We start from the raw sequence: 23090 nt of genomic DNA, 5'->3' as shown, positions 1-23090 counted from the left end.
CCGCCACACACACACACACACATACCTAAGGGTAGGTAATTTCTCCTCAGGAAGTCTTGCTCAGGATTGGTTATCTCTCCTCGGGAAGCCTCCCCTCAGGATTGGTCAAATCTCCTCAGAAAGTCTTACTCAGGATTGGTCATGTCTCAGGAATCCTCGCTCAGGATGGGTCATCTCTCCTCAGGAAGCCTCCCGTCAGGATCAGGTCATTCCTCCTCAGAAAGTTTTGCTCAAGATTGGCCATCTCCTCAGGAAGCCTTCCCTTGAGATCGGGTCATCCCTCCTCAGAAAGTCTCACTCAGGATTGGTCATCTCTCTTCAAGAAGCCCCCCCCCCCCCCAACACACACACACACCTCAGGATAGGTAATTTCTCCTCAGGAAGTCTTGTTCAGGATTGGTTATCTCTCCTCAGGAAGCCTCCCCTCAGGATTGGTCATCTCTCCTCAGAGTCTTACTCGGGATTGGTCATGTCTCGTCCGGAAGCCTCCCCTCTGGATTGAGTCATCCCTCCTCAGAAAGTCTTGCATGGGATTAGTCATGTCTCCTCAGGAAGGCCCCCCTCGGGATCGGTCATCTCTCCTCAGAAAGTCTTGCTCAGGATCCGTCATCTCTCCTCAGGAAGCCTCCCCTCAGGATCGGGTCATGCCTCCTCAAAAAATCTTGCTCAGGATCAGTCATTTCTCTTCAGGAAGTCTCACTCAGGATTGGCCATCTCCTCAGGAAGCCTCCTCTTGAGATCAGATCATCCCTTCTCAGAAAGTGTCACTGGGGATTGGTCATCTCTCTTCAGGAAGACCCCACATACACGCGCACACCTCAGGATAGGTAATTTCTCCTCAGAAAGTTTCCCTCGGGATTGGTCTTGTCTCCTCAGGAAACCTCCCCTCGGGATCAGGCTATTTCTCCTCCACCGTTTGCCAACTTCTGGCCTGTGTGGAGAAGCTCAATGCCATGGTTTCTCAGTCCGTTCTTTGTTAGGATCTCTCTTTGTCCTCAGTGTTTCTGGCAAGCTGGCCCCTTGGAGAACATTCTAATCTGGAAATTTGTATTCTTCAGTTCTGAGAAAACACATTGCAGATTTTTCTCCCTGTGTTCTCTTTCTGGATGTTCGGGAAGAATTGTTTCTTGCCACTTGGCTTGTTTTTCTAATTTTATTGCCTTTTCTGTTTTCTACTATAGTCTTTTTAATTTGCTTTCTAGGAGTTTCCCTCAACTTTATATTCCAACCCTTCCATTGATTGTTTTTTGCTCTGGTCACTATAGAAATAACCCAGAGCTGTTTTGTTCTATCTTTGTTGTGTTTAATGGTGTCTTTTATTAACGGCACAATCCTTTTTGCTTCTGGGGATATTAATAATACTTGTGTGCTTCTTTCTTCTTGTTTTTGTAAGTTTCTTTCTGGCATGGTCTTCATCTCCCCCAGGTGAGCCCTCTGTGGCCTTGGCCTGTCTAGATCACAGGCTTCCCAGGAGCACTCTCGTTGAGGGCCTGGCCCGGGGCAGGGCTCACGTGCTCGGGGTCGGTCTATGGTGTCACTGGGGGCGCTCTCTGGCCTTCAGTGCCCTGGCCCTACCTCCTACCTTCTTGTCTGCCTCCTGCCAGCCTCTGGGTTCCCATGTGGCTGTCTCACAGCTGGCGCCCCGGGGTCTGCCCTGCTCATTCCCTCCTCACTTGCCTGCTGCCCTCCACTTCTGGAACCCTGCTGCTGGCGCTGCTGCCTCAGCCCTTCGCGGTTCGTAGCCCTGTTTTGTCCCTTACTCACTGGGGTCGCCAGGGTTTAGAGGTCAGGGCATCCAGTCCACTGTCTTTCACCCACCTCGGCCTGGCCCCTGTTCCCGAGTGTTTTTAACTTAATGGAGATCGTGCTCTGTCCCTTGCTTTTTCCTCTTCTCACCCTTACAGTAGAACGTTTCCTCATGCTTCTAAAAACCGTAGGAATGTTTACGATGGCCAGTTTGGCCCGTTTGTGTAAGTGACACTATCATTCACCATTTAGCTTCTCCCTGTGTTTGAGTGTTAAGAGCGATGCTGAAATGAGCATCCTGAGCATAAAACATTTCAGGTCAGTGGTGTATGTCCTTGGAAGCAAATTCCTGCCCAGGAATCTCTGTCAGGGAAGCTGAAGCCTTATAAGGGTGCTTCTAGAGGGAAAGGAAGGTCTTTCATGGTTGTTTCCCTTAATCTGGACAAAGAGCCGTAATGTGCCCTTTCACGGTCAGTCCCCCCCGAAACTGCCCACAGGTGGCTGCTGGGCCCACAGTGCCACCCTCCAGTTCTCCCATCTGGGCAGGCTCCTCAGCCAGGGTGGGAGTCACTGACCCCCATGCTCTCCACAGTGGGGACAGGACAGAGCTCTAACTTAAAACAGAGCGAGAGAGACCGACCCCTGGGTCGCAGAGGTCGCTTGCAGGGCCTCAGGATGGACTCGGCCTTGCAGCAGGGTGGGGCCGGGCCCTCTGCGCCTTGGTCTCCCCTCCGTGGACAGGTTTGGGCCCCAAGCTCTGTAGGAGCAGGACTCTGAGGTCAGAGAGCGGTGAGGGGCTGACGGTGCCCAGGGAGGAAGGGTAGTTGCCCCTCCAGCCGGTGGCAAGCAGGTGGGCCCCTCCTCTCACTCAGGGGCCTGCAGAGCTGAGCTGGCCCAGAAGAACCTGCACCGCGGTGACCAGGCACAATTTGTGGAGGGCAGAACGCATAGATTTTTCTTTTAGCACAAGTTTCTGAATAAAGACCTCTTTGAGGAAAGCAGCGTTTGCCTTGGGCCCAGTTCTGCCTCTCCTTGCAGGGGGCAGAAGCTGGTTACGTGCACAGGTGGTGAATGAGCCGAAGCTTCTCTTCACAGCCGGGTGGAGAAGGCTGTACACTGTGCCCTCCCTAGTCCTGAATGCTGACCAGACCCCAGGCCGGCAGGGTGGGCTGGCCAGGGCTGCCTGGGCTTGCCCCCCACCCCGCCGGCGCAGCCCTCCTGTGCTTCCGCTGCTCCCGTTAGGCCCTCCTCCCTCTCGTGCTTCTTCCTCACCTCCTCCTGGGTCTCCCCAGGCCATCCCAGGGGCTGCCCGCCGGGTGGCCATCCCGAAAAGCCGGCTCTTTTGGGTCTTTGTGATGCTCTGCAGGGCTGTGAGCGGCCTCTCTCAGGAGGGACTGCTTGTGGCCATGATGCGGGGCTCTCCAGACAGGAACTCAGAGTTCCAGGGCCCACCCTAGCAGGCAGATGCACTGTGGTCAAGGGCCCTAGACAGTGGGGAGTCCTGTGGGCTGTGGGTTTTCCTCTGCTGCGTGAGAGAACCTGGAACCTGCCCCTGGGCTTGTGGGGGGACGGACCCTGACATGTGGAAGGCCATGCTGAGCACAAGGATGTGGGAAATGTTCGGTCCTGCTGGCCAGGGTGATGTGGAAGAGTTAGAGTTCTCTATCTGGAACACCTGCACGCTGGTGACAGTTACCGTCGCGCACCTAACGGAGCAACTCCGGCAGGCGCCCCGTTGTAACCCCCGGCCGGACACCGCAGACACATGTGTGTCCTGTGTTCACATCTGCTTCCCCTTCAGATGCTGGATGAGAACCACCACCTGATACAATGTATCCTGGACTACCAGAGCAAGGGCAAGACGGCCGAGTGCACCCAGTAAGTGGCCGTCAGCCTATGGAGGTCACCCTCAGAGGATGGCTCCCCAAGGGGGGAGAAGGTTTGGAGGGACATGGAAGTGTGGGGGGAGAGGGTACCACTGGTGCACATGCCGGGGGACAGTGAGCCCCTCCGGGTAGGACCTTGTGGGACCCCCCGGGCTGGACGCAGAATAGGTGCATGAGCCAGCTGTCGGAGGCCCCCAGAGGTGAGACGCATGTGAGCAGCCACCACGTGCCTGGGGGCTTTCCCCACCCCACCCCCCGCCTGTTTGGGGGAACCTCTTCAGGGGTGCAGAGGTACCAAGTCCACCTGGTGTCAGGGTCCGATGGAGGAGGCCTCGTTCTCTGGTACCCCTTCCTGTGTCTCCCTCAGTCTCTGTCTTGGGCCTCCTCGTGCCTCCTCGTGCCTTCTGCCCCCTCCTCCCACTCCCATCCTCTGAACAGACCTGCTGACACCTCTCCCTTGGCCACTGCCTTGGGGTCTTTCAGCGTGTTGTCATCAGACAGGATCCCACTCAGGACTCAGGCTGGACCCTCTTCCCTGCCTGGCCTGTCCTGGACCACAGAGCAGTCTTGCCTGCCCTGTCCCTGGACATTGTCAGGGGTCCACATCCCCCGGGGGCTTCGCTGCAAGGCCAGGCTGCCCTGGGTGCACGTTGTCGGATGGGCCTGCAGCCCCCTCTGCCTCACCGCGTGCCCCCAACCTGCAGGTACCAGCAGATCCTGCACCGGAACCTGGTCTACCTGGCCACGATCGCGGACTCCAACCAGAACATGCAGTCCCTGCTCCCTGCCGTGAGTGCCCACACACGGGGGACAGTGGGCCCCACCCTTGCCCAGCGCAGTCAGGCACGGCCTCAGACTGCCGGTTCGGGGAGCAGACGTCGGAGCGTGTTACCTAGAGTAACCAAGTAACAGACAGAGGCATGGGAAGGGGGCGGAGGCCAGTCAGACAGTCTGAAGTGTACTGGTCAGAATCGTGACATCAGTTTCTTTAGCAAAGGGAGGTGACCCCGAGGAACCAAACCTAGAAATGGTGGGAGGTGGGTCTCAGGAGGACAGGAAGTGGCTCAGGGGATTCTTGCTCTTTATCGCGGGCCCTGAGCGCGATTGGAACGGTGGTGGCCCAGGAATGGACACTGCTCTGATTGAGCAGCAAAACTGTACCCGGTGCGGGGACACTTTCAGCGTCAGTGTGAATGGTCTGGTGTCTAGCTTTTTTAAACCCATTTTCCCGAAATCAAATTACTGCTGCAAAGGCAAGGTCCGGCAGAGGCTGCCTCCTGCCTGGGGAATAGGAAGGCACAGCCCCAAGAGGGCCCGGCCTGCGTTGACTGTGGTGGGCACAGAGGTTTCGGGACAGTCCTGTCACCGGGAACAGCTTATCCCTCGATGCCCCCGAGTCCCCTGGAAAGTGACAGCATAAGTGTCAGGAAGTGTTTTGCTGATAAAACCGTTAAAACAACTTGCTTGGCCTATGAAATTGCGACTCCTCACCCTAGAAATACCAGTGGATCCTGGTGGGAACTTTGTTTTCTCAGCCGGGTCCAGGCAGCATGTGTGTCCGACGCTTCGGAGCTGCTGTATGGTCTGGATCTAGGAGATGAGGGTGCAGGGGTCACTCAGTCCCGTCACCCTCCACATCTGATCAGAGTTGGGCTTGCACAGGCAGGGCACACGGAGAGGAGGAGCGATGGGAATGCCAATGCTAAGACACAGGGCAGTCAGTGCAAAGGCCCTGGGGCGTGGGGTGGTGTGGATGAGGGACACACAGAATCCTGGCCAGCTGAGGCCAAGGGGGAGGGGCAGGGGTGTGGAGTGAGATGACGTAGATGCGGTCTGGTGGGCTGGCGAGCTGGCTCCCTGTAGCTCCAATAAAGAGGACCTATCTTTGAATCTCCAAGTTTGTGTTGATTTAAGTTCTGAACGTTCACACAAGAATGCTTGGTGTATCATGTCCTTGGCCTGAGATGTTTGGGCCTAGTCACTGGCAGTCATCTGATCAAATGTGAGAGCAACAGGGGATTATAGACATATGCCAAGTGGCCATGAAATGTAGGGGTAGATCTCATGGGCTGCCAAATCCCTGGAGGGCTTCAGGTGGTTATTCTCTGGGTTAACCATCCTCCCTGTTACCTCCCTGTTGCCTGCAGCCGCCAACCCAGAACATGAACCTGGGCCCCGGAGCGCTGTCCCAGAGCGGCTCCAGCCAGGGCCTGCACTCCCAGGGCAGCCTCAGCGATGCCATTGGCACGGGCCTGCCCCCGTCCTCCCTCATGCAGGGCCAGATCGGGAACGGTGAGTAGCCCTGAGCCCTTCGGGGTGGGGGTTGGGTCCTGGCAGCACGTCACCCGCTCAGGCTTCCAGGTGACTGGCTGTCTCAGCAGGGTACCCCGTGCCCTGCAGAGCTAAGTGTGGGACCTCTCTCCTCCCAGAGGTCCTGGCTGCCGGCCAGCTGCTGTGCCCGGGCGCCCGAGCACGGGGGGTAACATGCAAAGGGAATAAAGCACTCTAGATCCTCTACTCTGCTTTGACACGGCCACATTATGGCCACCTCAAATCAACGCATGGGGTTCCATGTGGATTTTTTTAAACAAGAACAGAAAGGTTACCTTTGGAGAAGGAGCTACCGATAGCCGTTGGGATGGCGAACGGGCGAGTCCGCTGCATGGTCGGCACGTGTGCTTGTTTCTCTGTTTGTCACTTAATCCTTTACTTCACTTGTGGTGCTGGTGACCGTGGGTGCGCCTCCCTCCCCACGATCACGTGAAGGAACTCGGGATGTCTGGCAACGAGGCCGGTCTTCCATGGGGTCAAGGCCCTCCTTGTGCTCCTGGCAGGTCCCAACCACGTGTCCATGCAGCAGACAGCTCAGAGCACGCTGCCCACCACCTCCATGAGTATGTCGGGCAGCGGCCACGGCTCGGGGCCTGGCTACAGCCACTCGGGCCCCGCCTCGCAGAGCGTGCCCCTGCAGGGCCAGGGCGCCATCGGCAACTACGTGTCACGGGCCAACATCAACATGCAGTCCAACCCAGGTACTACCCTGCTCCGCCCTAGGGCGCCGCCCCAGCCCCCAGGACTCCTGCCCAACCCGGGACGGTCCCTGGGGCCCTCTGAAATGTGGGCAGGCTGTGCACAAGGTGCTGGGGGCTTCTGAAGTGCCGGGGACCCTGGGTCCGGCTCTGTGGAGGGATTCCCACTGTTCCCTGTGGCAGCTCCAGGGAAGGCTCTGCTGAGGGGCGACACCCTGCCTGGGGGACGGAGCCAGGCTCACCCAGGATTGGGGGCGGCGTAGGCAGGGTGCGGGGCCACAGACGCTGGGCCACGGGGTCCCCGTGGGCCGGGCACGGGGCGCTGAGCACCGGGTAGCATCGGGCCCAAATGCAGATGTCCCAGAGTGTCAGGTGCCGGAGTTCAAAGGCTTAATACAGAAAAGGGAGAACACGCAGTATCTCCTCCGTTTATTTTTACTATCAATTATATACTGAAAATGAGGATATTTTGGATATAATGAGTCAAATAAAATATATTACTAAAATAGATTTCACCTGTTTGCTTCTATTATTTGACATGGTTCTCCTCCCATCCCATCGCATAGTGCTGCCCTAGTGGGTTCTGAGCAGGGGTGGCACAACTGGATGGACCAAGGGGCAGAGGCTGCCCACCAAGAGCCTTAGAGGCCCAAGTCTCGGGGGCGGGCACAGGCCTGGCTCCTCTGGGACCAGCCTTGGGGATTTGGGAGGAGAGGACTCGTGTTTTTCCCGTGCATGGAGGCGGCCTGGGAGAAGGGTGCCGTCGGGGTCTGCGGTGAGGGGTGAGGGTGCCTGCCCGGGGAGCTTCTCGGGGTTATTCGGCTCTGTCGTGTCGCCCAGTGTCCATGATGCACCAGCAGGCAGCCTCGTCCCACTACAACTCGGCACAGGGCGGGAGCCAGCACTACCAGGGCCAGTCGTCCATCGCCATGATGGGCCAGAGCGGCCAGGGGAGCAGCATGATGGGGCAGCGGCCCATGGCGCCCTACCGGCCCTCCCAGCAAGGTAATGCCCGCGCCGTGCCGTTCTCCCTGAGAAGCTGAACTCCCTGAGAAGTTCCTTAGTATCGAGCGAGGAGGTTGGGGGTCCGGAGCCACGTGGGGCTCCCGGAACATGGAAGGTTGAAAGCCGGTGCTGCTCCTGGAGGCGGACCAGGCTCGAGCCGCTGTAGGGGTGGAGTCGGGCAGAGTGTCCGAAGCAGGGGCTGGGGCGGTCGTGTTTGTGAGTACAAGTCCAGGGTACCCGGGGCTGGACGTGAGGGAGAATTCCCGGGTGACCCGGGGGGGCCATCGAGGGGGTCCTCCTGAGACAGAAGAATGTCCTGAGTTAACGCCCCATGTGCGCTGCCCGCCCCCAGGGTCGTCCCAGCAGTACCTGGGCCAGGAGGAATACTACGGTGGCGAGCAGTACGGCCACAGCCAGGCCGCCTCGGAGCCCATGGGCCAGCAGTACTACCCTGACGGTGAGGCCCGCGCCCGCGCCGGCGGCGACACCGGGGTCGCGGAGGCTCCTGACCGCTGCCCTCCGCGCACTCCCGTTCAGACCTGCCGCCCTGACTTCTGCCAGCACAGCCCCCAGGGTCCCCGTGCCCGAGTGTGTTTGGGGATGAGGGTGAGGGCTGGTCTCTGCCGAGAGAAGCTTCCGGCTCAGGCCGCAGCTGCTCACGGACGTGAGGCTCCTCGCCCCCCTTCCAAAGGGCAGTAGGGGTTACAACTGGGATGAATAGGTGCATAAAACTGTTTCAAAAGAGGGACGCAAGCGTCATTGTGAAACGCCTTCAGGAAGGGGACAAAGCTGAGCTGGCTGTTTGTAGCTGCTGCTCAGTCTCTGCACATGGTTTTCCTTCCACGCTCACCTTTCAGTCATTCTAAATCGTCTCAGGGTTTGTGGAGGTGGTATAGAGGATGGGTGGGATTTGGGGAGGGGGGCGACACTAGCCAGGGAGCATATGTGAGGTGGGGGGGCTGAGGCCAGCGCGGGGCTGCCCCCAACAGAACAGCGGCAAAGTCCTCCTGAGGGTGCATGGCGCCCCCCAGCAGAGCCCCCGGGAGCTGGCAGCCCCTCAGGAGCCCCCCCGGGAGCCGGCAGCCCCCCAGCCGCCCCCCCGCCCCCCGGGAGCCCCCCAGCAGCCCCCCGGGAGCCGGCAGCAGGATGGCAGCGCTGGCGGAGCGTGTCACGTGGCGGGCCCCGGCTGCGCCCTCTCTGTATGCCGTGACTAACGGACTCCTCACGCTCACCCCACAAGTAGGGGCTGCATCTGAAAGGGAGAAACGGAGACCGGGAGGTGGTAGGAAGCTTCTTCGTGGGCTTAGTGCAGGGAAAATGGATCCAGGTCCGGGTCTGGACGTCCCTGAGCCGACAGCATTGCCCATTCAGTTTACGGCCATCTGGGCCTCCGCTGACTGCACGTGGCCTGTGTGTGCCCGCAGGACACGGCGACTACGCCTACCAGCAGTCATCCTACACGGAGCAGAGCTATGACCGGTCCTTTGAGGAGTCCACGCAGCACTACTACGAGGGCGGTAAGGAGCGCAAGGGCCGCGCGGCGAGCTCCGAGCCAGACGCGCACCTGCGGCAGGTGGTGCGGGGCTGTGTGAGGCCGCGGGTACTCGCGGAGGCGGCAAATGCAGGCCGCGGAACACGTCCCCGTTCACGACGCAGGTGGGTGGAGGGGGCTTGACTGGCCGCGTGGGGGTCGCAGGGGCCCAGACTCCACCATCGGGCTCGGCTGGGCAGCGTGGGGCTTGTGAGCTCGGTTGAACGCCCTCAGGAGCTCCAGACTCGGTCGGGGAGGCTCAGGCACCGCGCGCCCCTCCTGAGCCAGCCGGCCAGTGCCCGTGGACTGTGTGGCTTCCTTGGGTTCGGCCCGGGCAGCATTTCTGCAAACCCCTGCTGGCCAGATAAAGCCTGCAGCAGCCCCCACCCCCCCGCGGCCTTCCTCAGTGGTGCTGCCCTGGGGGCTGTCCGGGGCTGTCCAGCAGAGGTGGCGTGAGGCGGGGAGGAGAGAGGCCGCTGTAGCAACAGAAAGCCCGTGGCTGGCACGCGCCCGTTTCCCCGCTGCAAGTACTCCCACCCGCGCCGCCGTCCGGCCTCCAGCGTGAGGTCAGCACACACGCAACAGGGAGGAAATCTGCACATCCGCTTCTCGGCGGGGTCCCCAGAGAGCAAAGGTACTTCCCCCTGTCCTTGGGAGACCCCAAGAGAAGAGAAAACCATGAAGTCACAGGCAGCGGGCTCAGCCCTGGCTTCCTGGTCCAGGCGTCCGAAGTGGGCACAGCGTGAGGGTTGGTAGCAGGGCCCCCGGGGAAGGAAACACGAGCAATAAACATGAGATGGGCAGCTTGTGAATCCACATGTTTTGGGTGGCTTTTTAAAAGAGTTACGCTAAGAATACAACAAAATTTGCCGTTGGAACCATTTCTGAGTGTATAGTTGAGTAGCATGAAACGCATCCACATCGTCCGTCTCCAGAACTCGCCCCCGTCAGACCCTGGCTCCCGGGCCGCCCCCGGCACCCACTGCTCTCCTGTCTGTCTCTGCACGTGATGACCCTAGGTCCTTACGTAAGTGGGACCCCACATGTTTGTCATCCTGACTGGCCTGTGTCGCTGGGCGTGACGTCCTCGAGTTCATGGGTGTGGTAGCAGGTGTCAGGACTCCCTTTTCGAGGCAGAATTGTATTCTGTTGTGTGGATGCACCATGGTTTGCTCATCCATTCAACTGTCAACGGACCCTTTTGGGTCGCTTCTGTGTCTTGGCTGTTGTGAATCCTGCTGCTGGCAACGTGGGTGTGCAAATCTGTCTTCGAGGCCTTGCTTTCATTTCCTTTGTGTTAATGCCCAGGAGTAGAATTATGGATCGCAGGGTGATTCTGTGCTTAATTATCTGAAGAACTGCCAGAAGGTTTTAAGCGCACAGTTTTGTTTTTTAGTTACAATGTTAGGAGATCGTCGGACATTTGGAGACTACAGGAGAATCGCCCAGAAGGCTGTGCTGGGGTCAGTTACAAGTGTTTCCCAGCAGTGGCTTCCCGTGTCCCCACGTTTGGGTACCACTCACTGACATGGCTCAGACGCAGCCTCCTTGTCCCAGGGAGTCTGGCTCTGAGACCCCGAGATGGCCTGTGTCTGGTGCAGTCACCCAGTGAGGCAGGTCTCCCCCCGACCCCAGCAGCTGCCCATGTCGGCCCCTCCTGTCCCCAAAGCTGGTGCAATGACCTGGCTGTCACCCCGGCTGGTTGTGAAGCCTGATAATGGATACAGAACGAGAGAACCAAAACATACCGACCATCTCAAAGTAAAATTATTTATGAGTAATTCGATGTTCCTTATCATTTTTAGGAACTGATTAAGTGTTGGCCATTCGTAGTGAGCAGGTAACGCTTTCTTCCTGCCTTCTCAGTCACCACGACTGCCCTTGGTCTTGCCTTCTGTTAATGACCACAGCAGACTCGTCAGTGATCACCTGTGACCACCTTGGCCCTTCCCCCGTCCACACAGTTACCCCAGATACTGTTCTTCTCCAGTCAAACCTAGGCTGCTTTTCATCTCAGTTTCCGCTGTTGAAGATGGGCGTCAGCAAACATTCTCTGTGTGCATCACATCCCCTCACCTTGGACCATTCCTGAGACGGGACCCTGGCCTAATGGCAGCTTTGCAGGCGCTGGAGTGTGCTGGCCGGCCCGTGTCACTGACATGAGTACGGGAGGTTCGAGGGACCGCGGGCGGACCAGGGAAAAGCTGTGCCCACGCCGGGCAGCAGAACCCAAGCAGCCTCCCTGGATGGTGCTTGGACAGGGCGCGTGAAGGGCCGCCCCTGGCAGCGGGAGACCTGCGGAGAGGCTGCAGCCAGGGGCCACGCTCCAGAGGGGCCATCCCGGGGGGAGCGCTCCTGTCCTGGGGAGAGCACTCAGCAGCCCGGCTCCGGCCCAGCGGCCCATTGCTGCAGGGCGCTGACCCACTGCCCGTAGCTAGCAGCTGCCGGTGACGTTTAACCAGGTACGCCAAGCAGGGGGCCCTACGTGGCTAAAAACCTGTGTGTCTGGGACGTTTTAAATACAATTCAGTGTGTAAAAGGTAGAGTTTGGCACGCTCAGGTGTCTGCACGGCTGTTCTCCGCCTACCGGGAAGAGGTGCACCGCCCCGGGGCCATCTGGAGCTTCTCCCCAAGCGCTCCTCCGTCAGCCCTGCCCTCTCCCCTCCTCCCTGGATGCCAGTGCTCAGCCTTCCCCACCAGGAGGGGCCTCTGCTTACCTCTAGCTCTGCTGCATCCAAGTGAGGGGCCGAGGCAGAAGCGATTCCCCGAAGACAAGCTCAGGATGTGCCTTTTGAACTTCGAAGTGCGCATTTTTATACCTTCATTTTTGGGTTACACGTTCTTGCCTTCTGTGATTGATGGAAAGTTTGCTAAAACACTTAGTAACCTCTTCTAAGGCAAGTGTGGCAGATGGCATGGTTTCCTGCTGAATCTGGAAGCGTTTTGTTCCATCTTGTTAATTGGACCCCGACTTGGGGCTCCCCAAACTTGTGTTACGAGGCCAGGTCACCCCACAGTGGGTGGCATTGCCAGGTCTTGTTGAGAGGCGGATGGTGTTGTGCTTTGAGAAGACAGATGTGCATAAGTGGCCTGGGGCCCCACAGAGGTGGAGGGTGTCGAGTGGAAGCAATGAGGGGGTGGATGGAAGCCAAGACAAAGACGTGTCCAGGAATTACGTTAATGCCACAGCGGGATGCGGAGCCTTGTGGAGCACAGGTGGCTGGTGCTGGGGTTTTCACGGGAGGTGGCATCTGACAGGAGCCCTGTGTGGTCCCCCAGAATGAGAGGGCGCTGGCGTACAGAGGGCCGGTGCCAGGAAGGGGCCAGGGCACGGTAGGCCAAGCCGGGCAGGATCAGGGAATGAGGGGCCGACTGAGCCAGACAGACCCCGGTCGCCATCAGGGGCCCTGCCAAGCACGCCATGGACACTTGGGCATCCCGTTGCACTTTGTCGCTGTGAGGTTTGCGGTAGCAAAGACTGGACGGAGCCTGCATCCACCGTGACATGCCCGCCGGTCACTGTGTCTATTAAAAGCAGCAGAGCTCCCTGTGGGCTGCTGTGGCCGATTCTCCTGGATTGTGCCAAGCGCTCAGGCCAGGTGCCAGGGATGCCACCTTGTGAGAGACCACACCTGTTTGCACGTGCACCCCCTAAACAAACTCTGGAAAGATACCCAGGACACCAGTAGGAATGGCAGTGGGTGGGGGACGGGGCTGGGGACCTGGCAGGGCTGGAGGTGGCCTTCTTCCCTGAACCTCTTGAAGGGGGGCTGCATTCACTTTTACATTTCTCAGTCACACGAACCTATCTGCCTGTGCAGAAGTTAAAATTAAAAATATTAAACATTACTGGCTGTCACTAAAAATCCAAGTAGCCTGACCTTGTGGCCGTGCAGACCCATCCACGCCCCCCAAGCCCCGTGGTCACAGCACTGTCGTCTTGGGTGTCCCCAGGGTCTTGCCCCAGGAGACCGGTGCCCCAGCTGTGGGTGAACATTCAGAAGAGCAGGGACGGCGACTCCTCCTGGATCAGCCCGCGCGTGTCCCTGAGGCATATCCTTGTTTCGAGAAGTAGTTTTTATCGAATGTGTCAGTGACCCGATGGGTCGCTGGTTCCCGTGACCGTTTTGTGTCCACTTTCCTCACACGGGCCACCTTTCTACTGGGTTTGACTCTGGCTAAGGGAAGGTTTTCCATGGTGTGTGGGAGTAGAGCTTTGGTTCTCAGAGGCATCCCTACTAACATTGTACACCTACTGTGCGCCAGGCCACAGCTGGGCAGGTGCATGTGAATGAACTTCTTTATCGATTACCATATAAAGAGCGAAAGGGGCTAGAAGGCTGAGAATACTCAGACCGGAACATCTGAAGCCCTAGAGAACCCCGCCGTGTCTCCGTCGCTCTCGTCGACTAAGATACGCACCGTGCACCGGGGTCCGTGCCACCCTGTGGGAACTGCACCAGCTGGGAGGAAGGGCTGGGAAGAAGGACCCCTCAGAGCTCAGGGCCTCCTGGGGCGGGGAGCAGGGAGCAACTGCAGAGACGCGGTGGGTGTGCAGGATCCGCAGGGGGGGCTCGCCCTGGAGTCAGAGCGCTGGCGCGCTTACTGTTCCTCGCGGCTGCAGTTCAAGTCCCCGTGGAGGGTGCAAGCCTTTACAGCGACCCGTAGCTCTCAGGAAGGCTGCTCCTTAAAAACTACGTCTCCAGGATCTGCTTGTGTGTGTGTGGTTTTTAAGACTTTATTTATTTGATAGAGACACAGCGAGAGAGGGAACACAAGCAGGGGGAGTGGAAGAGGGAGAAGCAGGCTTCCCGCCGAGCAGGGAGCCCGATGTGGGGCTCGATCCCAGGACCCCAGGATCATGACCTGAGCCGAAGGCAGATGCTTCACCACTGAGCCACCCAGGCTCTGGGACAAGTTTTGGATTTAAAAGAAAGAAAGAGCCAGCTGTAATAGTCCCCTCCCCCGTCCTCAGTCTGGCTTCCCGCAGTCTCAGTGACGGGGTCCCCCTGGCGCACGGTCAGAAGGAAGGTCAGGTGCACCCTCGTGCCGTGTCCCCCGCCCGCGTCGCTCACGTCACTTCATCCCATCCTCACCTGTCACGGGAGGGTGAGCACGGGACGAGAAGGTGTTTTCCGAGCCAGAGGCCACATTCACCCAACTTTTATCACCGACATCCTGATAGCTGTCCTGCATCCTTCGCGGTTACCGACACTCCCCGGCTGTGCCCAGGTCACCACTGACCCTGGACCGTGCGTGCGTGCGTGCGGAGGAGAGCACACGTGCGTGCAGACTGTGGCGCTGCCCTCGGCCTCGGGGTCCACGGGGTCTGTGTTGGATCCCCCACAGAGAAGGGGGTTGCCATTTGTGGACTGGCCATTCGTCCGCTGTGGGGTGTTGCAGGCGAGTGAAGGCCCCTGGTCCCCCCCACACCCCTCCTGCTGGAGAACTGGGTCTCACAGATTGAGGACTGAACTTGTTACAAATTAAAGGCAGCGCGGTTGGCACGGTTGAGGAACAAAGTCCTCTTCAAAAGAAAATGAAACTAGACTTAAATTGGTCTTTTTGTAAAGGTGTTTTGAAAACCGTGAGTGGAACTGAATACCCACACTGCATCTAAAACGGCCGCTCTCGAGACCTGCATCAGGAAGACTTTGTAGGAGGACTTGAGAAGGGTGGTTGGTACTCTGCCGTAACGCTCAGTGGTGGCGTGGCGACACCCTCACTGCGCTCCTCAGCCATGTCTCTTACTGTAAGCTTTCTTCCAAAATGAGGCTTTGGGCGTGGATGCTGGCTGGCTAGATTTTTGAAAATAAGAATTAAGGCATTTTGGGAACGCCTCACCGGCTCAGTCGGTGGAACGTGTGGCTCTTGACCTCGGGGCCGTGATTTCGAGCCCCATGTTGGCTGTAGAAATTACTTAAATAGGTAAACTTTTAAAATGTATGTGGGTAAATATATGCCTTTAAAAAAAAAAAATCCTTTGTGGCACCGGTTTCCTAAAGTCAAAGGAAAAGCCCAGTACGGGTCTGAGCTGGAACCTTGTACCTGGCATACACATTTGCCACTAAAATGAGTGTGTCCTGAAACTTCCGGAGTCCTTCCGAGCTGTGTGGACACATGAGCTTAGAGTAAGTGGTCTCTGAGGAGTGTCCTGGTAGCTGCCGCTCACCTCAGCGTGTCCATCAGCCACGGGACTGGAACGTCCCTCAGTTTCCCTTCTGGAGGCCCTGGGGCCATCCTGGGTTGCCGGCCTCCGGGTTTGAGTGCCGGCCCCTGGGCAGCCAGGCGGTGCGCCTCAGTCCCCGATCTGTACAATGGGCGCGCAGTAGTGCTTATCTCACGGTGGTAAGGGAAGTACACGGGGTACTTGTCACCTGCTTGGGACACACGGTGGCCTGCAGTCACGTTCCAGAACTGCAGCTAAGGTTTTCTTTACTAGTGAGACAGTATTTCTCACCAGTTTACCTACTAGCCTGTCGACGGAATAAATCTGCAGGAGTAAACACCAAGAGGGGTGCGCGTATAGAACATACTGGGGGTCACTGATCTGTGCTAATTCTCAATCCAGGACCCTAAGGGTGTCTCCGTTTCCTCTCCCACACTGCACGGTGCCCTTTAGCTTCATTTTCAGTGGTGTGTTTTTAGCTGTCTACAGGCTCGGTTACTGTGTTCTTTTCGCAAGCGAAACCGTTGTTGATCAGAGGCTGAAACGTGCTTCCTTCAGAGTCGCTGCTTTGGGCCTGCTTCCCGGCCGTCCTGGGACCTAGGCTGTGTGGCGAGAGGTGCCGCCGATGGGGGCGCTGAGTGCAGCAGAAATCACTCTCTCAGTTCTGGAGGCCAGAGGTCTGAGCTCCAGGCGTCAGCAGGGTTGGTCCTTCTGGGGGCTCAGCTGGACGGTCTGCCCCAGACCCCTCTCCCAGCTTCTGGTAGCTCCAGCGGTCCTGCTGTCCTTGGCTCGTAGGCACGTTACTTCACTCTCCGCTTTGGTTGTCCTGTGGCTTTCTCCATGTGTCTGTGTCCAGATGTCCCTCTTCTGATAAGAAGGCTCATTCTAGTCCAGTACAACGTGCTCTGAACCATTTGCATCTGCAAAGACCCTATTCCAAATAAGACCACGTGCACAGGTACATGAGGTGTGGACTTCAGCGCACCTTTCTGGGGGGCACAGTTCAACCCAAAACCCTTGTATTAGCCTTAAATTGTATTAACTGTTTCATTTTGGCTGTATCTTCATATTCGAATTGTTGCGGAAAAGAGACGATCCCGAAGCAATTGAGCTGGTCCAGGGGTTTTCCAAGGGGTCCCCGTCGCGAGGAGCTGTCTCCGTCTCCAGAGACGCACCGTGTGTCTCCTTCCCTCCACAGGAAGCTCGCAATACAGCCAGCAGCAGGCGGGCTACCAGCAGGGCACAGCCCAGCAGCAGGCGGGCTACCAGCAGCAGTACCCCAACCAGCAGAGCTACCCCGGGCAGCAGCAAGGCTACGGTAAGGGGGAGGCCCTCCCGCACGGGGCCCCGCACCCGGGCACGCTGCCGTTTGTGCCAAGGGCGCTTAGTACGCTTAATTTTCCAGCAGAGCTGTGTGGACAGCACCTCGTCCCACCACAGTGCCATCGTCCCGGTTCAGAGACTAACAGCGGCACGCTGCCGTGGGCCGAACTCACAGTTCACTCAGATCTCACTCGTGGGCCCTGAGTGTCCTTTTCTGTCCCAGGACCCACCTAGGATCCCCCATGACATTTAGTTTCACATCTCCTTAGGCTCCCCTGGGCTGGGACCGCATCTGGGAAATCCTTGTCCTTCTGGACCTTGGCGGTCGTCAGCAGCACTGGGCAGGTGCTTTGTAGGACACCCTCAGGTCGGGCTTGTCCGAGGTTTTTCTCAGGATGAGACTGGGCTGTGGGCTTTGGGAAGACCACGTGGGGGGCCTGTTCTTCTCATCCCACATCAACATGACTTGGCCCTGATGTTGACCCTGACTGGTCCCCCCACCATCAAGTTATCCCTTCTTCCTCTCCCTTTCCTAATCTTTGGAAACCAGCCACTGAGTCCAGCCCACATTCAAGCAGGAATTGTCTACATAGACTGTTTGGAATTCTCTGTAAGGCAGAGTAATTAATTAGTGATAAGTTATTAATCATTTATTAATATATATTTATAGATCTTAATTTTACACATTGGGTTATATTCCAGACTTCTCTGTTTGGTTCACATTGTCCAGCTTTGCCTCTTGGGAGCTGGAGCTCTTCCAGGCCCTTTGACATGCTCGCATCCTTTTGTTTTTGAGCATTTCCTTATTCTCTGGGACGATGATGCTCTCCGAGCTCTAGCCCTAGAAGCAGCAGGTCTCACAGGACCTCTGGGTTCTCCGGCGGGAGAACTGCGTTAGGGACCAAGAGCCGGGTGCAGGTGGGCGTTTTCTGAGCCACTCCCACACGGTCATCTGAGACAGTCCATGTATGGGTTAGTCTGGCAGCAGCTTCCAGAAGGGCTGGCCTACTCACCAGCTTTTGTTCACCCCACGAGGATTCCCTAAAGTGTGAAGGGGCCAGCAGGCCTTCACAGACCCTGCCGTGGAGCCCACCAACAAGCACTGTTCTCCAGGCCCATCGGACAGAGAAGTGGACAGAGGGAGCTTTTTGGGCTACAGCAAGCAACAAGGGGAGAGCCCCGTCCACTGGAGATTAGCGGAGTGCAGGCTCAGGATAGTGGCCCGCACATCTGCCCAGTCCTCTGTGGGCCTCATCCCCCCAGGCAGCTCCACCTGAAACAGTGCAGCCCCAGCCCCTGGCCTGTGCGTCATGTCTGCTGAGAGCCCAGACCACACGAGGCTCTCCCCGAGTCCTAACCCGCTCCTGAGATGCACGTGGACTGCACTCCCCAGAACCCAGGTGCCCCGAGGCGGGGGTGGGGGGGGTGCTTCTAGATGCCGCAGCCACAGGAGGACAGCTGCCTAAGGTTGCCGCCACATGATGGCCTGGCAAACGGTTAGCATTGAGAATACACAGTAGACGCCGTCCTTATGACCTGAATGAGTATGGGATTCGTTCGTTGAAGGAGTGAGTTCCGGGAGTGTTCATAGAACATCCATGTGTCTGTACCTGAAACATCTTAGTTTAATGTAAATATAAACCTCCCTTCGCTCACCCATGCAGAGCTGGGCCCCGTTCTTCCATAAGCCGCATGCCCCTCTGTGGGAGCTTGTCGGGGGCGGCGGGGCTCTGCCTTCGCACCTCAGGACCACCTGGGAGGCTTTTGAAAAAATAAGGTGGCAGGCTGGGCCCCCCCAAGACACGTGCGGTTTCTTGCTGAGCTCACTGGGGACGGTGGTACATAGGAGGAAGGAAAGCCACAGTTTAAGACTCTTGTTCAACCCGTTGCAACCAGGACTCATTAAATAGCATTGTTTGAAAAATTATTTGGCCTTTATCAGTTCTTTCCAAGGCCCTCACCTTAGTTCCCACAGGAATGCCCACCGCCTCTCTCCCGCACGCGAGCAGCAGCTGCTGTGATGCTTAACTCGCGGGTTTGCAGCGACCACGGTGGCCGACACGCCGCTGGCAGGAAGCCGGCGCAGGTGCGCTGGAGACCGGCCCGGGCCGCACGGGACCCGCGGGCAGCCTCGGCCACGCGCTCGCTGTGCTTGCGCGGCGTGGGCCGCAGGTCGAGGAGGACCGGGGAGGGTGCTTCAGGCGCTCCCGGAGGGCCGGGGGGTGCCGTGGTGGTTCTCACGGTGCTGGTGTGTGTCCTCAGGGCCTGCCCAGGGAGCCGCCTCGCAGTACTCCGGCTACCAGCAAGGACAGGGCCAGCAGTACGGAAGCTACAGAGCGTCTCAGACAGGCCCGTCGGCCCAGCAGCAGCGGCCTTACGGCTATGAGCAGGCAAGGCCCAGCGTGTCTGTGGAGACAGGACCAAGGTTTCTCTCGGGGGCACTCGGAGTAATGCGTGAACGAATGGGCTGCTAGGCTCCCTTCCAGAATGTTAATTCTCCGAGCCCGTGAGGCTTTTAGAAATTACCTCTACACATCTGCTCACCTGGGTCAGACATGGCTGGCTGAGTGGCTCTGGCCTCAGGGTCCCAGCCCAAGTTTGTGTCCAGCCCTGCTGCTGACCCCTTGGGGGCCCTTACTGGGAGGAGCTGGGGAGGGGCCTCGCTGACCTTCTGATCTCAGTCATTAGCCACAGGCTTGGACGGATGGCCTTCAGAAACCCAGGGGAGAGAGCTGTTTGCTTGCTTGCTTTTCATACCTCCTTCCATCCCTAATCCTGGGTTTGGGGAGAGGGGTCCGTCTTACACTTTTACTCGTGACTGTGGAAGCGTAACATGTGTTTTGGTCTCTTGCAGGGCCAGTATGGAAATTACCAGCAGTAAGGAAGAAGCGGCTCTTGTTAGAGCCTTGCGGTGGCATGTCCCTCCATGGCTGGTCGGGCTGGTGGCAGTTCTGATGAACTCCGACCTCTTGGTTGCCCCTCAGCCCCACACAGCGTCTGCATGAAGCGTGCACATTTCATGCTGGGTATGATGCCGAGCACGCACCGCTGGCGAGAGACAGCGCTTTGATGGTGTGACGTACCTGGTGCTGTGTATAGGATTGTATGTCCATGCAATGGGGAGGTTGTCTCTTTTTTGTCCCCCCTCCTTGATGTTTCTAGCTAGTTTTAGGGCTCCTCTTGTCATCAGAGTATTCTGTGCCCAGGAATGGGACACAGCTACAAGATGCCATAGTCCATGTGTTCACATAAATGGGCCTCAGGTCCGACTCTCCTCACACACTTGTCGAAATGTGGGTTGTAAACTTGTCTTTCACTGGCTACACCGCAGCTGGACACACGCCACAGCCCCTGGATGGCCGCCTCTTCCTGTGCCTCCGTGGGGGGAAGGCATCTTCTATGTCTTGGGTCAGTTTCTGTTCCACAATGAAAGGGATAAATATGCTTCATTCGGAGAGGCTGTGAACAGTCTTTCCCAGAGCTCACACATTACCTGTGTCTCTCGCCAATTGTGTTTATCCAAAATGTCCTATGTGTTTGTACTAAAAAGTACAGAGGGATCAATGATTATATTCCAAATAAACGTACAATTAGCCTAACCCAGGGAAGGAAAGAGGGTAGTTTCTGAAGGAAAGAGAGGGCAGTTCTCTGAAATGGCTGGTGTTGGCCCTTGTTTATCTGATGGTCACTTATGGGATTTGGATATTTGATATGCCCAATTCTAAATTGATAACTTAAAATATTTATACCAAATTTTCCAAACAGTTGGCAAGTTGTTTGTTTTATATTATTTCTTCCAGGACTTACTTGTTCAGATCTCCAAGCAAGCGTTCCTTTTCTTTTAGAGATACCTGAAATTCAGATCTTATTTTTAAAAAGAATCCCACAAATTTTACTGTGTTCTTCCTAATGAAAAGGAAAGGTTTTATATGGGAAAATTTGAGTAAATTTTACATTCCTAGGACATTAAATCCCATTTAAATTCTACACAAACATTAAAGACAGCTCACTTGGAAAAGTATAGTCAAAAGAAAAACTCTGTATTTCACTAATTAGTAATACAGACATTCTGTCAACTTTTACCTGGACAGTAATACCCACATGAATACTTTAAAAACATCTTTGGATAAATGCTGACATACTTCTAAGAACAACCAAGAAAATAAATAAAAAATCCAATTCTTGATATATCAGGTCTACTGAAAATGATTTTTTAAATTGATAAGTTTCAGAAATGTTTTAAAAGTCTAAAGTAGTTCTTTATCCAGAGCTGTTGAATGGTTTACAGTTTATGAGGTATTTTATGTTGTTTTTGTTTTGTTTTGTTTTGTTGCTTGAATGAATCCTGACAGTCCACACTGGGAAATATGGGGGCAATTACTGTTCCCATTTTACCGATGAAGAACCAAGGCGCAGATTAAAGATTGCCCCAGACGAGTACCAGTTCTATTCTAGGATATTTTCCCCTCTTCTGTGGGGACAGAATCACACAAGCGCTGGGATAGGAGTGTTTATCTTAGAGGCATATGGGTTGTAAAAACTCTTGACACTGGTAAGGGCTTAAAAATACATATCTATATTAAATTCTGAAATGAGAGTTCTTAATTGCTAAATGACACAGACATTAGCAATTTCATTTAGGGAGGTGTCTCCCTCGCTTCTGTTCTTTCTTGGCAGTTTTCATAGAGCTAATTTGCAAACTCATCAGGGGACTAAAATTCCCCATTGAAAATGTTAAACATTTTAGATAACTGTGAAAGTCGTTTTATTTTTATTCCTTACCAATCTGCGAATATGCCTTTTCTGTGTGTGTGTGGTTTTTTTAAGTGCTGTATTAATACTTTTTGAAAGAAAAGGACACTTGAACTTATCCCAAAACTTCAATCTGAAATGTCTTACATTAAGAATTTCTTGAATGTTGTGTATATATTTTAAAAAGCACTTTGTGAAATAGTTTGTACATTTATTTCCTAATTTATACATGATTTTTGGTATTAATATATTTAATGATTAATAACAGAATGTTTATTTAATGTGTTGTCCATTTTTATGTAATATTGTGGGGGAAAAGTGATGCCAGCAATTCTTTTTCATTAAAGATATTATATCTTCTCTTCTGTAATATGTTTGCAAAAGCTTAGGCTAAAGTGAGTTGTTTGTGCAGTGTGGTCGATGGTGCTTTGTTTTTTATGACTGCTTCCACAGAAGGCCAGTGGACATGCAAAGAAGACCTGGACGTTGGCGCTCATTCTTCCTGAGATGTCCCTGACCCCCAGCAGGTCGTGGATTTGAGACATGCCCATGGTGTCCAGAAGTGCTGACACTCACAGCGGCTGCAAGGCCTTGCCCTGGTGCGTGGTGGACTGGGACTCGGGCTGCTGGGAGGCCCCCAGTGCTCGTGGCCCCCGGTCCTGCCAGCGTTTGTGCGAGCAGGCGCTCCGAGGGCAGCACTGCTGCTGCTGTTCCCCTTTAGGTTTGTGGAGCTCTTCCTTCATTTCTATTAATTGAACAGGTCAGATTCGTCTTATTTGTGAGCACAGTACATTTTCTGGAAAACATCCTATCAGTTCATTTTTTTCCAGTCAGAGTTTGGCGCCCATAAATTGCTTATGATTTGGTGTAATGTATGAATAAACTGGTTCTTCAAAACCACCCTAACTAGGGAGTTTCTGTGCTTTGTGTTCAGACCAGTGGACCAGCGCCTGATCATGGAGGGGGCAGTGGGCGTCCATCTGATGGGGGAGGCGGGTGCTGACCGGGCGCAGCCAGTGCCTGAAGGGGGATGTCTGGGTCTGTCTGACAGGGGAGGCCAGTGTCTGATGGGGGCAGTGGGTGTCTGACAGGGGAGGCCAGTGTCTGAAGGGGGATGTCCGTGTCTGTCTGACTGGGACGACAGGTGTCTGACGGGAGGCAAGTGCCTGTCTGGCGGAGCAGCAGTTTCCTGATAGGGACAGCCAGTGTCTGACGGGGGAGGTGGGTGTCTGTCTGAGGGGGGCAGCAGGTATCTGATAGCGGAGGTGGGTATGTGTCTGACGGTGGTGACTGTCTGACAGGGACAGCTGGTGTCTGATGGGGGAGGCAGCTATCTGTCCGATGGGCCTGTGGGTGTCTGATGCGGGCAGCAGGTGTCTGACGAGGGCTGCAGCTGTCTGGGGGACAGCCGGAGTCTGACACGGGAGGTGGGTGTGTGTCTGATGACAGTGACAGCTGTCCGACAGGGGCAGCAGGTATCTGATGGGGGAGGCAGGTGTCTGTCTGACAGGGACAGCTGGTATCTGATGGGGGAGGCAGGTGTCTGTCTGATGGGTGCCGCAGCTGACCAGGCTACGGGTGTCTGTCTGAGTGATGGGGGACGTGGCTGTCTGTCCGACAGGGACAGCCGGTGTCTGACAGGGGAGGCA

General features: G+C 56.0%; 1 protein-coding gene across 1 annotated transcript in view; it reads left to right on the top strand.

Moving 5' to 3' along the window:
- SS18L1 (SS18L1 subunit of BAF chromatin remodeling complex) overlaps nt 1–22336 on the top strand; it is a 28941-nt gene extending 6605 nt beyond the window's left edge. The window contains exons 2-11 of the mRNA XM_032387696.1: nt 3548–3624; nt 4337–4421; nt 5780–5924; nt 6467–6664; nt 7502–7666; nt 8019–8123; nt 9091–9183; nt 16565–16684; nt 18952–19079; nt 19544–22336. Coding sequence (XP_032243587.1) covers nt 3548–3624; nt 4337–4421; nt 5780–5924; nt 6467–6664; nt 7502–7666; nt 8019–8123; nt 9091–9183; nt 16565–16684; nt 18952–19079; nt 19544–19570 — 1143 coding nt within the window. The 3' untranslated portion in view covers nt 19571–22336. The remainder of the gene's footprint in view (nt 1–3547; nt 3625–4336; nt 4422–5779; nt 5925–6466; nt 6665–7501; nt 7667–8018; nt 8124–9090; nt 9184–16564; nt 16685–18951; nt 19080–19543) is intronic.
- The last annotated feature ends 754 nt before the right edge of the window (nt 22337–23090 follow it).

This window comes from Phoca vitulina, unplaced genomic scaffold (assembly GCF_004348235.1).
Source record: "Phoca vitulina isolate PV1807 unplaced genomic scaffold, GSC_HSeal_1.0 scaffold50, whole genome shotgun sequence".
Classification (NCBI taxonomy): domain Eukaryota; kingdom Metazoa; phylum Chordata; class Mammalia; order Carnivora; family Phocidae; genus Phoca; species Phoca vitulina.
This window is presented reverse-complemented; position numbering and strand designations above follow the sequence as displayed.